The sequence below is a fragment of the Leptidea sinapis genome, chromosome 23, assembly GCF_905404315.1.
Source record: "Leptidea sinapis chromosome 23, ilLepSina1.1, whole genome shotgun sequence".
Taxonomy (NCBI): domain Eukaryota; kingdom Metazoa; phylum Arthropoda; class Insecta; order Lepidoptera; family Pieridae; genus Leptidea; species Leptidea sinapis.
Genome location: NC_066287.1, coordinates 1,144,749 through 1,157,521, shown reverse-complemented (window position 1 = coordinate 1,157,521; position 12,773 = coordinate 1,144,749). Strand labels below are relative to the sequence as shown.

Sequence of the window (12,773 nt, the reverse complement as noted above, 5' to 3'; positions counted from 1 at the left end):
TGTACTCACAAACTGAATTTGATAATTAAAATGTCCAAATCACCTGTTAACGACGTCCCAGAAGCCGGGTTTTGGCTTGTCGCACTGCCCCTCTGTAGCCTGCTTGAAATAACTGTAGAACCGGAGCATCATGTCATTGCTGGGCTGGTAAGACCCTGAAACGATGTGTATCTTTAATGATTATACAGGGTATCAGGGTACTCTCTCTCTCTCTCTCTAGTCGTACCCTCATGACTGAGGATCGTGGTCATTAACAAGTGGTTCACACTTGGAGTGAACTATTTGTTTCCATCGCCTTCTATCCATCCCGGCCCTGACAACGGAGCTAAACCTCGGGGATCGGCCTCAGGCTCGCTTGCCATTTGTGTTCCCAACTACGATCAATTTCCCCAGGCTCTCAATACCCCTTCGCATTATGTGACCAAAATTAGAAAGAATTCTTTGGTGGCATATCGTGGACATAATCAGGGTACAGTGATTTTCATTATTATAACACTAGAAATAAGGTATTGCTTGTAACTAACTCTAGTAGGCTTCATAAGATACATAATACTGACACGGGAGTGGGTCAGGGATTGGAAATAATACTCCGCTTATAGGAACGAGTCTTTATTTGCGTTCTTTTTCTGAACTTGCACTTCGCCGGTCTGCCGCTGTTCCTCTTGTGGACGGCGGTACCTTCAACGCGTCACACTGCACCGAACACTACTTCTCTTCTGTCTTCTTCTTCTTAGAACACTTCCACTTTTCACTACTTCTTCTTTTCTTCTTTACACTTTCGAGTCAGAACTAGAACTGCCGTAGGCCACGCTTAGTACGGCTTATATACCCCCGGATCCGTTCTATTTTCAAAATGATTCTCCCATTCCATCTTTAAATTTAAATTGTACTAGAAAATTCTTTTAACTATTTTTATCCTGCTTACACATTTTCCATCCCTTTTTTTCTGTTCGATTTGATCCTGAACTCTCAAGTTTGACAACTCTCGTCATATACTTCGAAGGGTTGCTACGCAACACTGCCCCCTCCCAAGACATGATCGTCCCGATCATCGTTGCTTCCGTAGTACTTAGCCACCCGATCGACATGTACGATTTTCGGGGGACTTCGAGGGGTACGCTGGATCCTGAGAGTCACATCATTTATCCTTGTGATTACTTTGTATGGTCCCTCCCAACTTGGTTGGAGCTTCGGAGACTTCCCCTTTCGCCTTACAGGATTGTGTAACCAAATCAGGGTTCCCTCTTCAAAACCAGGAATATTAGCTCTTCGATCGTAGCGGGTCTTCATCCGTTCACTTGCCTTAAGCCCAGTTGTTCTAATTTCCTCGTAGATGTCAACCATCTTTTTCCGTAACTCATCCACATATTCTGTTATACTTTTCGGAGTATTCGGTGGACAGCCTGAGAGTAAATCAGCTGGCAATTTCAATTCCCTTCCAAAATTGGCGTACGCAGGAGTCACCGTTGTCGTCTCGTGTATTGTGCTTCTATACGACATAAGAAACAGTGGAATGTACTCATCCCAGTTGTCCTGATGACTGTCCACTACTTTTGCCAGATGTCGCTCCAATGTTTGGTTAAACCTCTCCACCATCCCGTCCGACTGTGGATGATATGGCGTTGTTCTGGTCTTATGGATTCCCAAGATCTTGCAAACTTCTTGAAATACTTGTGATTCGAAGTTCCGCCCTTGGTCACTGTGCAACTCCAAAGGCACACCGAATCTGCAGAAAACTTCATTCACCAGCTTCGTCGCAACGGTAATTGCTTCTTGATTCGGTAGAGCAAATGCTTCCGGCCACTTCGTGAAATAATCCATCACCACCATTATGTAACGGTTTCCAGATTTGGTGACTGGGAACGGTCCGGCCATATCCAGAGCTACTCTTTCCCACGGAGCCCCAACATTGTACAACTTCATAGCTCCTCTGCTTCTGGTCTGAGGTCCTTTGACAGCAGCACAACTCTTGCATTTTCGGCACCAGTCTTCCACATCATCACGGCAATGCAACCAGTAAAATCGTTCTTTAATTTTTGTGAGAGTTCTTCTTATTCCCAAATGTCCACCTGAAGAACCATCGTGATAAGCTCTCAGGATCTCGTTCACCTTCTCCCTGGGAACGACCAGTTGCAGATGGCAATCCTTTCCTTGCGGGGTTTCCCATTTACGGCAGAGCAACCCGTCATGCATCACCAAACTGTTCCATTGTGCCCAGAGACTCTTGGTAGCCGTACTGTGTCTAGCCACTTCAGACCATTTTGGTTTAAGTGATCCACTTGCTAGCCAATGTAAAAGTGGTTGAAGATCCTTATCATTTTCCTGAGCTCTCCTCATTGCATCGTTGCTCCAGTTCTCGTCGATCGAATCTGTTCTGATCAGCCGGATCATAAAATTCTCTTTCTCCTCCTGACGAATGCAATGTTTGCATTCCATCGGACAAGGTCTTCTAGATAACGCATCTGCATTTCCATGACTTTTTCCTCCTCGATGCTCGATTTCAAAGTCATACTCTTGAAGTTGCTTAATCCATCTGGCCACTTGTCCTTCCGGATTCTTGAATTCTAGTAACCACTTCAAGGCGGCATGATCAGTCCTTACGAGGAATTTGCGACCCAACAAGTACTTTTTGAAATGTTGTAATGTCTTCACCACGGCCAGTAACTCCCTAAGAGTTACACAGTAGTTTCTCTCCGGCTTTGATAAAGATTTGCTAAAGTATGCAATTACAACTTCTTGATCTCCTCTCTTATGAGATAGTACTCCACCAATTCCAGTGTTGCTAGCATCAGCATCCACTATGAATCTTCCCTCTGTGTCAGGATATCCGAGGATAGGTGATTCACATAGTCTTTTCTTCAACTCTAAGAAAGCTTGTTCGCATTCTTCATCCCAGGAAAAGGCTCTTTACTCCTCCGTCAGTCGATGTAAGGGCTTAGCAACATCGGAAAACCCTTTCACAAAGCGTCGATAATAAGAGCATAGTCCTAGAAATGCTCTCACATGTGTCTTTTCTGTCGGCGTCGGCCAGTCTTTGACAGCACTTATCTTGGCAGGATCCGTCGCAACGCCTTGCTCCGAGATAACGTGCCCCAAGTAATTCACCTGACGTTGAAAGAAGGAACATTTCTTTGGACTCAACTTCAAGTTGGCACCCTGCAGTTTTGTGAAGACTTTTTCGAGCTTCTTAAGATGATCTTCAAAACTTCGTCCCATAATGATTATGTCATCCAAGTAGACAAGGCAGGTTTCTCCCAACATACCTGCCAGCACATGCTCCATCAACCTTTCGAAAGTAGCTGGGGCGTTGCATAATCCGAAGGGCATTGTTTTGAACTGCCATAACCCTTTTCCGGTTGAAAAAGTCGTCTTCTCCTTGTCTTTAGGGTCCAGATCGACTTGCCAGTAGCCACTTTTCAAATCAAGAGTAGAGAACCACGTCATGCCACAAAGTGAATCTAAGGTGTCATCGATTCTTGGCAATGGATAACTGTCTTTCTTAGTTACATCATTCAAACGCCGATAGTCCACACAAAAACTAGTTGATCCATCCTTCTTCTTCACCAGAACCACTGGAGAACACCATGGATTCGATGACGGTTCTATCACACCATTTTCTTTCATATCCCGAATCATGTCTTCCACTTCTTGTTCACGTGCAAACGGAATACGTCTTGGTCTTTGCCTTATCGGAACAGTGTCTCCTGTGTCGATCTTGTGTTTCACCAAACCAGTTCTTCCGATGTCCCCGTCGTTCTTCGAGAACATCCCGGCGTAGCGTAGCAGGAAATTTCTCGCTTTTATTAACTGTAGCTTGGTAAGATTGTCCTTACAGCCATCCAGAAGTTTCTGTATGTTCACATCCTGGCTTGCAGCTACGGTCTTCCTCCCTTCTTCACACTTTCTTTCTTAACCAAGCTATCTCCTCACAACCTCCTATCACTGTTCCTTTCCTAATGATTTGCTTGTCCTCATGAGGATTAAACACGGGAACCATCGCAATTTGGGAGTTTCCCACAACAGTCCTGGCTGGGATCCATTTCGTGTCCGATGTCTCTCTTTCTATTAAAGCGCATTTACAAGGTCTTCCTCTGTCATCTCTTGGCAGGACTACCGGGACTAGGGTCTGCGATCTCGGATTTAAAGTAGTGTCTCGTAAGCACAACACTTTCCCAAAAGTTCCGCCTTTTATTGGAATTTCTTCACCTCCATGCTTCAATACACCATGTTTCATGTTAATCGTACACTGATGATTTCGAAGAAAATCCAACCCAATGATGCAGTCATCTGTGATATCTGCGATTACCACTTTTTGCCAGTACAAAGTATTACCGATTTTCACGGCCACGATCTTTTCTCCCTGGACTGGTATGCGCTGGCCGGTAGCTGTTGTGAGTGTTAAGTTTGCATTTTCTCGCATATGTCGTCTTCCGATGCTCTCTAGTCTTCTTTGGCTAACGACTGTACGTGAGGCTCCCGTATCCAAAGTGAAACGGCAAGATTTTCCATTTATCATTCCCTCTATAACTAAATTGTTTCCGTCACATGTCTGCTTAACTAAGATCCTTGGGGCTTTGCTTCTACCAGCCAGCGCCCACCCCACTGCCCTGGCCATTTCTAGTTTTCCTGCTGCTCCAGCGGTGATGTTGAGACCGCCGCATCCTTCGTACCTTGCGTTATGCTCTCACGCCTGGGGCAAGTGCTCCTAATGTGTCCTCGCTCCCCACACCCATAGCATACTGGGCTATATGCGTGCCTTCGGCTGGAATCTGCTGGTACAATTTTGCGGAGTCTCAACCCCCGAGAATCGTGGCGAACTGCTTCCACTTCCAACGCATGTGCCACCGCTTCCTTCAAGCTAGTATGATGACTCAGTCGTACGGCTGCTCTTACTTCGGCGTCCCGTATTCCATCGATGAACACTTGGAGCAACATTTCTTCTATTGCAGTTGGCGACGACTGATATGCTTTACGCACTAGCTTCTCAGCTTCGAGGGACCACTGCTGCAGAGTTTCGTTGGCCCTTTGACTGCGGTCCTTAAGCTGCGCCCGATACACATGCTCAAGGTGTTTATCGCCATAACGTGCTTCCAACGCGTTAAGAAGGTCCGTATAGGTTACTTCCTCCTTCCCAGCGCCGAGTGCTTCCAATACGGAAAGTGCTTCATCACGGAGCGCTAGTGTGAGGGCAGAGTGTGCTTCTAGGTCACTCCAACCACTTGCTCTTCTGACCGTCTCTAATTGTAGCTTGAAGGCGGCCCAGGAAGACTTGCCGTCGTAGGGGGGTACTTTCAAACTTCTGGTCGATGTGATTCCGCAGGTGACTCCTGGGTTGGCTGAAGGACCCCCACACACGACCTTCCTATTGAGCTGATGAATTGTTGCTTCCATCTCCCCCATCTTCCTTTCCACAGTGTCAATCCGGGCGATCTCCTTTTCTACAGTGTCAATCCTGGCGATCTCCTTTTCTACAGCGTCAATCCGGGCGGAGTTTTTCTGCACCACTGATAAAATTTCCTTGGAGAGGCCTTCATGCAGACCTCGCAGGTGCTCCTCCTGTCGACGTGCTTGCTCTTCCTGCAAGGCTCGCAGCTGCTCCTCCTGTCGACGCACTTGCTCCTCCTGTCGGAGCGCTTGTTCCTCTTGCAAGCCCCGCAGCTGCTCCTCCTGTCGGCGCGCTTGCTCCTCTTGTCGGCTCGCTTGCTCTTCCTGTCGGCGCACTTGCTCCTCCTGTCGGCGCGCTTGTTCCTCTTGCAAGCCCCGCAGCTGCTCCTCCTGTCGGCGCGCTTGCTCTTCCTGTCGGCGCGCTTGCTCCTCTTGCAAGCTCCGCAGCTGTTCCTCCTGTCGGCGCGCTTGCTCTTGCATCATGGCGGCCATCTGCTGCATGAGCGCGCTGATGTCTACGGCAGGAGCCTGCGGTGCTGACACGGTCGCACTGAGTCCAGAGCCGGATGCTTGTTGTGACTCGTCCTCTGCCGCTGCAGCTGCTCCCGCTCGCGTGGTCACTCCCTTCTCGTTCCTGGGCACTAATGGCATCTTTCCAATCCCACTTCTGACACCAATTGACACGGGAGTGGGTCAGGGATTGGAAATAATACTCCGCTTATAGGAACGAGTCTTTATTTGCGTTCACTTTTTCTGAACTTGCACTTCGCCGGTCTGCCGCTGTTCCTCTTGTGGGCGGCGGTACCTTCAACGCGTCACACCGCACCGAACACTAAGTCTCTTCTATCTTCTTCCTCTTGGAACACATCCACTTTTCACTACTTCTTTTTTTCTTCTTCTTCTTCTTTACACTTTCGAGTCAGAACTAGAACTGCCGTAGGCCACGCTTAGTACGGCTTATATACCCCCGGATCCGTTCTATTTTCAAAATGATTCTCCCATTCCATCTTTAAATTTAAATTGTACTAGAATTTTTTTTTAACTATTTTTATCCTGCTTACACATTTTCCATCCCTTTTTTTCTGTTCGATTTGATCCTGAACTAACTAGAAATTTCCTTTAACTTCACAAAACCCAAAAAAATCCATACACTGGTAGGTGTACCGAACCCGGGTCTACAGCGTCTAAAGTTAACACTTTTCCGCTGAGCTACGAGTAATGCTGACGGAGCTGTTGAAATTAACAATGTCTTGAAGTTTGACAACTCGTCATATACTTCGAAGGGTTGCTACGCAACAATACCTTTAAGGGTAAATGTATACACTTTTATAATAAAGTTCCAGCCACTGTTCAGGCATTATCTATAAATAAATTTAAATGTTTTATTAAAAAATGGCTCTGTCGTAAATCCTACTACTACTCCACAGCTGAATATCTAAGTGATCGGACAGCCTGGGACAAGATTATGATTATTTATAGCAATAACAATGACAGTACAATATTGTATATTTTATTAAAAAGAGCGCAAATAAAGAATACTGGGAGAGATTCTTGCGTAGCTTCTTCTCTCTCACATCTCTGTTTGTTTCGCATGTAGATAGAAATGACATTAAAAAGAATTGTAAAGGAATACATTTTGAGAAAATAAATGCCCTTTATCAACTATATCCTAAAAGTGGGGTGTTGTAATGAGAGTTTTTCAATTTTATTATTCTGATAGGTTCGCGGTGCTCTAACGAACCATAAATCAAATCAAAATCGCTTTATAAAGTAGGTCAAGGAAATGACACTTATGAATGCCAAAAGTTTTCTTTGCATTTTATAACTACCGCCACTTCGGAAAGAGTTGAGCTTTAATGAGAAGGACCGGCAAGAAACTCAACGCAACTGTTTAAATCAACATTTACAGGTTCACATTTTTACAAGTCATTTCAGTTAGAAAGAAAGAAAGAGATTTTTTTTATTTATTTTTTTTATTTTGAAACGTATAAGTAAGTAGTTTTGTACAAAGACATAACATAAAAAATAAATATAAACTTAAGTTTGATAAACAAGCAAAATACAAAAAGACTGAAACATTTCTATTATTTATATACGATTCAAAAAAATGGTCCCAACTCAGCATGTTGATGGTTTGAAAACCAACGCTGGTCTTCCGTTGGGCCATTTTGTGACGTCACGAAAAATATTTTGATTATAAAATAAAAGCAAAACTTTTTACTGATAGGAAACTAAAAGTAACGTGGTATAAAAACTAAATCTTATAAACTTACATAATGTTACCTAATTTAAAATTAATTTCTTAAGTGTTTCGATCTGATTATAATTAACGATGGGCAATGAATGAGTTAGAACGTTCTACTTGTATACTCAGTGGCCGCATGTAATTAAATAGATAATTTCTGTTCGTTGCATCTTACGTCAACTGTCAATTATAATTTATCCCAAAAAAAAACTAAAAAATGCAAATGTATAACAATCAACATTAAAGTTCATAAAAACTGCTAACAGCCAAGTATAAATAACTGACAACTGCCTAAATTATATATTTAAAGATCTAATTAGAATTGAGAGTTTATGTTTTGAATTGAAACAAACTTCAACTCACAGTTACAAGATAATATTATGTAGTGATGTAAAAAAAATACTAAAACGTCAAATACTCAACGCCTTAGAGCGCTTTCGCACTACGTCCGATCCGAATCCGATCTTTATCCTTGAAAATACGGTCCAATGTAATCGTAGAACTATTTCTATTGTAATTTATGCACTAGATTCGTCTTCCGTCATCCAATTTCTTTCCGTCAGCCGTTACGGTGGTTCTACGGACCGTTTTTCACGGGTACGGATAGGATTCGGATCGGACGTAGTGCGAAAGGGTTCTTACACGAGGAAGTCAAAATGAATTCCTGATTCATAGCAATAAACGTCAAACACAGTTCATAATAATATTCTGTCACTTTCTCTGCGGTTTCATTAATTCATTCCGATTTTCGCTTTCCTAGTTTATCTAGATTCTAGTTACCTACATACTAGTATCTTCTGGTATGTATATGAGTAATAATTGCTTTGTTCTGTTTCTTTGTTGTTTATCACACAAATTAAATTTGAAAACAAAATTTATGAACGATGCGGGACTCGAACCCGCGACCTCTCGCGTTCCGTGCGAGCACACTTCCAATGCGCCAACCGTTCGCGTGACGTCGCGTTCATAAATCTTGTGTCTTGTTCAACTCTCAGGTTGTGGCGCCATCTTCAGGATCTATTTTGCAGTTGATAACCTGCTCAACCCCAATATTGCTAGGAAATTGGCTAGATATGTCTCTCTTTCGAATTGTTTAGATTTGTTTGTGCTAGTGTGCGTGAATTACTCAAAATAGAGGTTAGTTCTAAACTCAATTTTTTTCAACGTTTTCACAGCTGTCACACAGACGTATATATGATCTAAGCTATAGAAGTACAACTTCTTGCATGCGTAGGTATACAAGTACAAACCCACATTTTTGTTTTTCTATCTGTCTGTTTGTTCCGGCTAATCTTCGCAACACCTGGGATGACTTTGACAGTATTTTCACTGGCAGATATCACATATTATTAGAAGTGCCTCATGTTCTTTAGAATACCATAACCAGTGGGAGGCTCGTTTCCTCAGGATGCCGGCTGGATTATGGGTACCACAACGGCGCCTATTTCTACCGTGAAGCAGTAATGTGTAATGCGCACTTTGACTTTGACTATGTCTCAAGGAGACGAGCGCAATTATAGGTCGCTCAGAATTTTTGGGTTTTTCAATAAACCTGAGCAGCACTGCATTGTAATGGGTAGAGCGTATCAATTACCATCAGCTGAACGTCCTGCTTGTCTCGTCCCTTAATGCCATAAAAAAATGGTTATGCCGAACCAATCAATGACGGTCAGCTTGCCGCATAAATGAAATCTAACTTACCGTGGGCAACCTTGCGGTTAGAACCCATTTATAAATAAATGTAGAATATCGTCTGCGATTATTATGCAATAGCTTCCTTTCACTGCACTACCGCTTGGCCCGAAACTAGGGTTGCCAAGCGTTCTCTAACATTATTATTATTATTATCATTATATTATATTATATTATATTATATTATGAGTATTAGTCTATTGTAGTTTACTATATATATATACTTTATTGAGCGAAGCGAAGCTGAGCGGAGCTCCCACCGGGTGACTCCAATTGATTTCAGTGTTAAATTGTTTCTCGGTCATTTCTGGATCGATATTTAAAAAAAAAATCATAGAAAGCTTTCAAAATTTTCTAGGTTCTTATCCTGACAGAATTTTGAATTTCGACTTCATTCAATTATTATTGTTAAAAACAAACATGATTTACAAATTATTCTAATTTAGCACGCGCTATTTATATTTATTCAAAAATTGAACCGATTGATCAAATCACAATAAATTTAATTGTAACGCCACGTTCTTACTTATTCAATTTGCAAGTCAGCAGAAGTTTCTTATGTGACCAAATGAGGCGCAAATTCCTCGTGTTTAAATATTTTTTTTAGAAATTAGGTGATTTTTTGGCCAGCCAATAACATAAGCTAAAAATTCTGCCTATTTACTAAACTAAATTACTGGTACCCATAGCCATAAAACATTTCTGAACTTGCGTTCACAATCAGTAATCACGTCAAAATATTATGTCAATGTTGTTGGAGGTAAAAAAAATATGAAAACTTCTCTTTTTAATTTATGTGTAGGTACTCTTTTTTAGATATACTGTATTTACCATAGAGTACCCTATCTGAAATCAGACATATACTACTTCTTCAAGAAAAAGTAGGCAACCCTAGCTATAACTCATCCGAGATCCGATTATGTTCACTGCTTATAGCAAGACTTCGGTTTTTTTATTTGCATAATATATGCAAATGCATTATCTCGACATTTATAGCATGACTGATTAGGTTTTTAATAGTTTGCCAATAAAAAATAATGCATTGAAATTGTGTCTCATTTAAAATATTGCTCAGTAACGTCATTTAAGACGGAGATTTTTGGGCCTATCTTTACAAACTAGAGGCCTGTGTGATATAGACAGTTATAATTATATAGAATTGGTCCGGGATGTATTTCGTAGTATGTACAAACTTGTAATAAAATCTATGTATACAACTTAAATTTGTAACAAATATTTATGAACGATACGAGATCAACTCTAACCTGTTGGAGTTGAGCAAGATATACCAAAATTTACCATGCGTACTCGAACGTTAACCTGCCTAACCCCAATATTTGCATATTAGGAAATTGACTGTCGATGAGAGATTGACTGAGATGTCGCTCTTTCGAATTGTGTAGATTTGGTGAACGGTTGGCTCAGTTGGTAGTAGCGCTCGGACGGAACCCGAGGGGTCACTTTGATGTTTGGTGCAATGTCCCGGTGTGAGTCACGCATCGTTCATAATTTTTGGTTACAAATTTAATTTGTATAATAAATCCAGAAGTGAATGTTATCACTTTAAAATAAAAAAAATGTTTAAAATCTCTGTGGCTCTACTGTTTGTTTATGTGTGGTTTTGATGGCATTAAAAGGGTCACATTTAAAAAAAAATGTTTCCAGTTATTTTTCACTTGTTTATCTCTCTGTCAAAATGAGTAAATATACTAAAGAAATTAGATATATATTTTTAATTTTATAACTAAAGGGGACAGACAATGCAACATAAAAAATGAATATTGGAATTTAATTGTCAAGGTGTACCTCGGTCTAGTCTGTTACAGATACCTAAATTAGACGCCATTTTTGAAAAAGGTTGAGCAGGACAGCATATCAGCAGAATTACGTCATGATTACCAACAAACTAATCCGTTTGACTTGGCAGTCATCATTTGGCACCTAAAATATCAACATCCATATTTAATAATTACAAATTTATAAATATAAAAGAAATTTTACTATCAACTGTATTTGTGTGTGTGTGTGTCTTGAGCGAGATTTATAAATTTATTGGTGGCAATACCCGGAGTGTTGTCGACATTTTTGTGTTCCTTCATAACATTAGCCAATATGAATCATTTGCGAACTCCAAAATGAAAGGTATGCGATGTATAACAACTTTGTTTCATAAATGTTTGTATGAAACCAGGATTCGCACTACAAACACGGACGAGTAAAAAAGGACTCCATGCCGTGATATTAGCAAGTGAAGCAGCGTAATGTGTGTGTGCGGTTACGGGGGATACTAGTTACACAATTTTTTCTCCCTTAAATAATCCTATATGGCCACAAATACTTATATAATAGTATCGTTTTTACACTTTTTCACGACGCAAGACGGCATTTTTAAAATATTTTATTGAGACGCAAACTGATCTGTCACAGACGATGACAATTCTCATAATGGCCGCCTATCGGCCTGTAGTAGTGTAAGTGTGTGCGTGGGGCTATGTATTAACACGCTAATCTGCTTGTTTTGGTGCTAAACTGTAAGTGTATGGTGACACAGAGTCCTTATTTTTTTACTATTCCGTGACTACACAAGGTAAATGCATCATTATAATCAGACGGCTTATAATGATAACCTGATTGTACCATAGGTGTGCCTATCTAGATCACCTTACATTATTCTCTTAGATAATTAATACGTCTAGATTGAGAGTCTTGCTGCTAGACGACCGATGAAAACAGGCCAAGTCTATTACTTCAGTGACAGGCTACGTCTTCGCTACACTCGCGATTTGTATGTCACTTCGGTTAGTGTGCGTGCATTGCTAAACATAGAGGTCAACCTCATTTTTTCCAAGTTTTCACAGCTGTCAGAGTCTATCTAGACCAGGGGTGCTCAAACGGTCGATCGTGAGTGCTCTTTGAGTCGATCTCGAGAACAAAATCCGATATTGAACTATTCACAGATTTTAGTGTAACTCAAATCGGTAATTACGTACCATCTTATGAAAGGCATGCTCAGGACATGCAGTGTCATGCAGATTCAACATCCAAAGTAATTGTTTAGTTAAGTTTAGAACTTTAGACACTAGAACGCGTTTGTTTTGTAAGAACCAATAAATTCGCAATTTTAAATAATTATGAGTTTTTTCATTGACATTTTAGAGCTACACTTACCTTGACTAAAAAATGCGAACTATTGTCCGCAAAACTACTACGTCATCGTGACACTCTACTTACGGCCGTTCGCAATATACTATCTACACATAGAGATAAATTTCTACCTTCTACTGTCAGTAACAAGCTGTCAATAATCTGAAGCTGTCCTAATATACCCGATAAGTCATTCTTGTCGCCTTATATTGAGACGCGTGAATTGCAATTTCCATACAAACTTCTATCGCTGGTAATCTATATGTCATTATGCCATTGACAGACAGCGTGTACGGATAAGGTGAGT

General features: G+C 41.2%; 1 protein-coding gene across 2 annotated transcripts in view; it reads right to left on the bottom strand.

Annotated features, from left to right (window-relative positions):
• Nucleotides 1-12,773, bottom strand: part of LOC126971450 (acyl-CoA-binding domain-containing protein 5) — a 39,850-nt gene that overhangs the window by 18,463 nt on the left and 8,614 nt on the right. For both annotated transcript variants that reach the window (XM_050817772.1, XM_050817771.1), the window contains exon 2: nt 44-155. In XM_050817772.1, the coding sequence (XP_050673729.1) occupies nt 44-155 (112 nt within the window). The remainder of the gene's footprint in view (nt 1-43; nt 156-12,773) is intronic.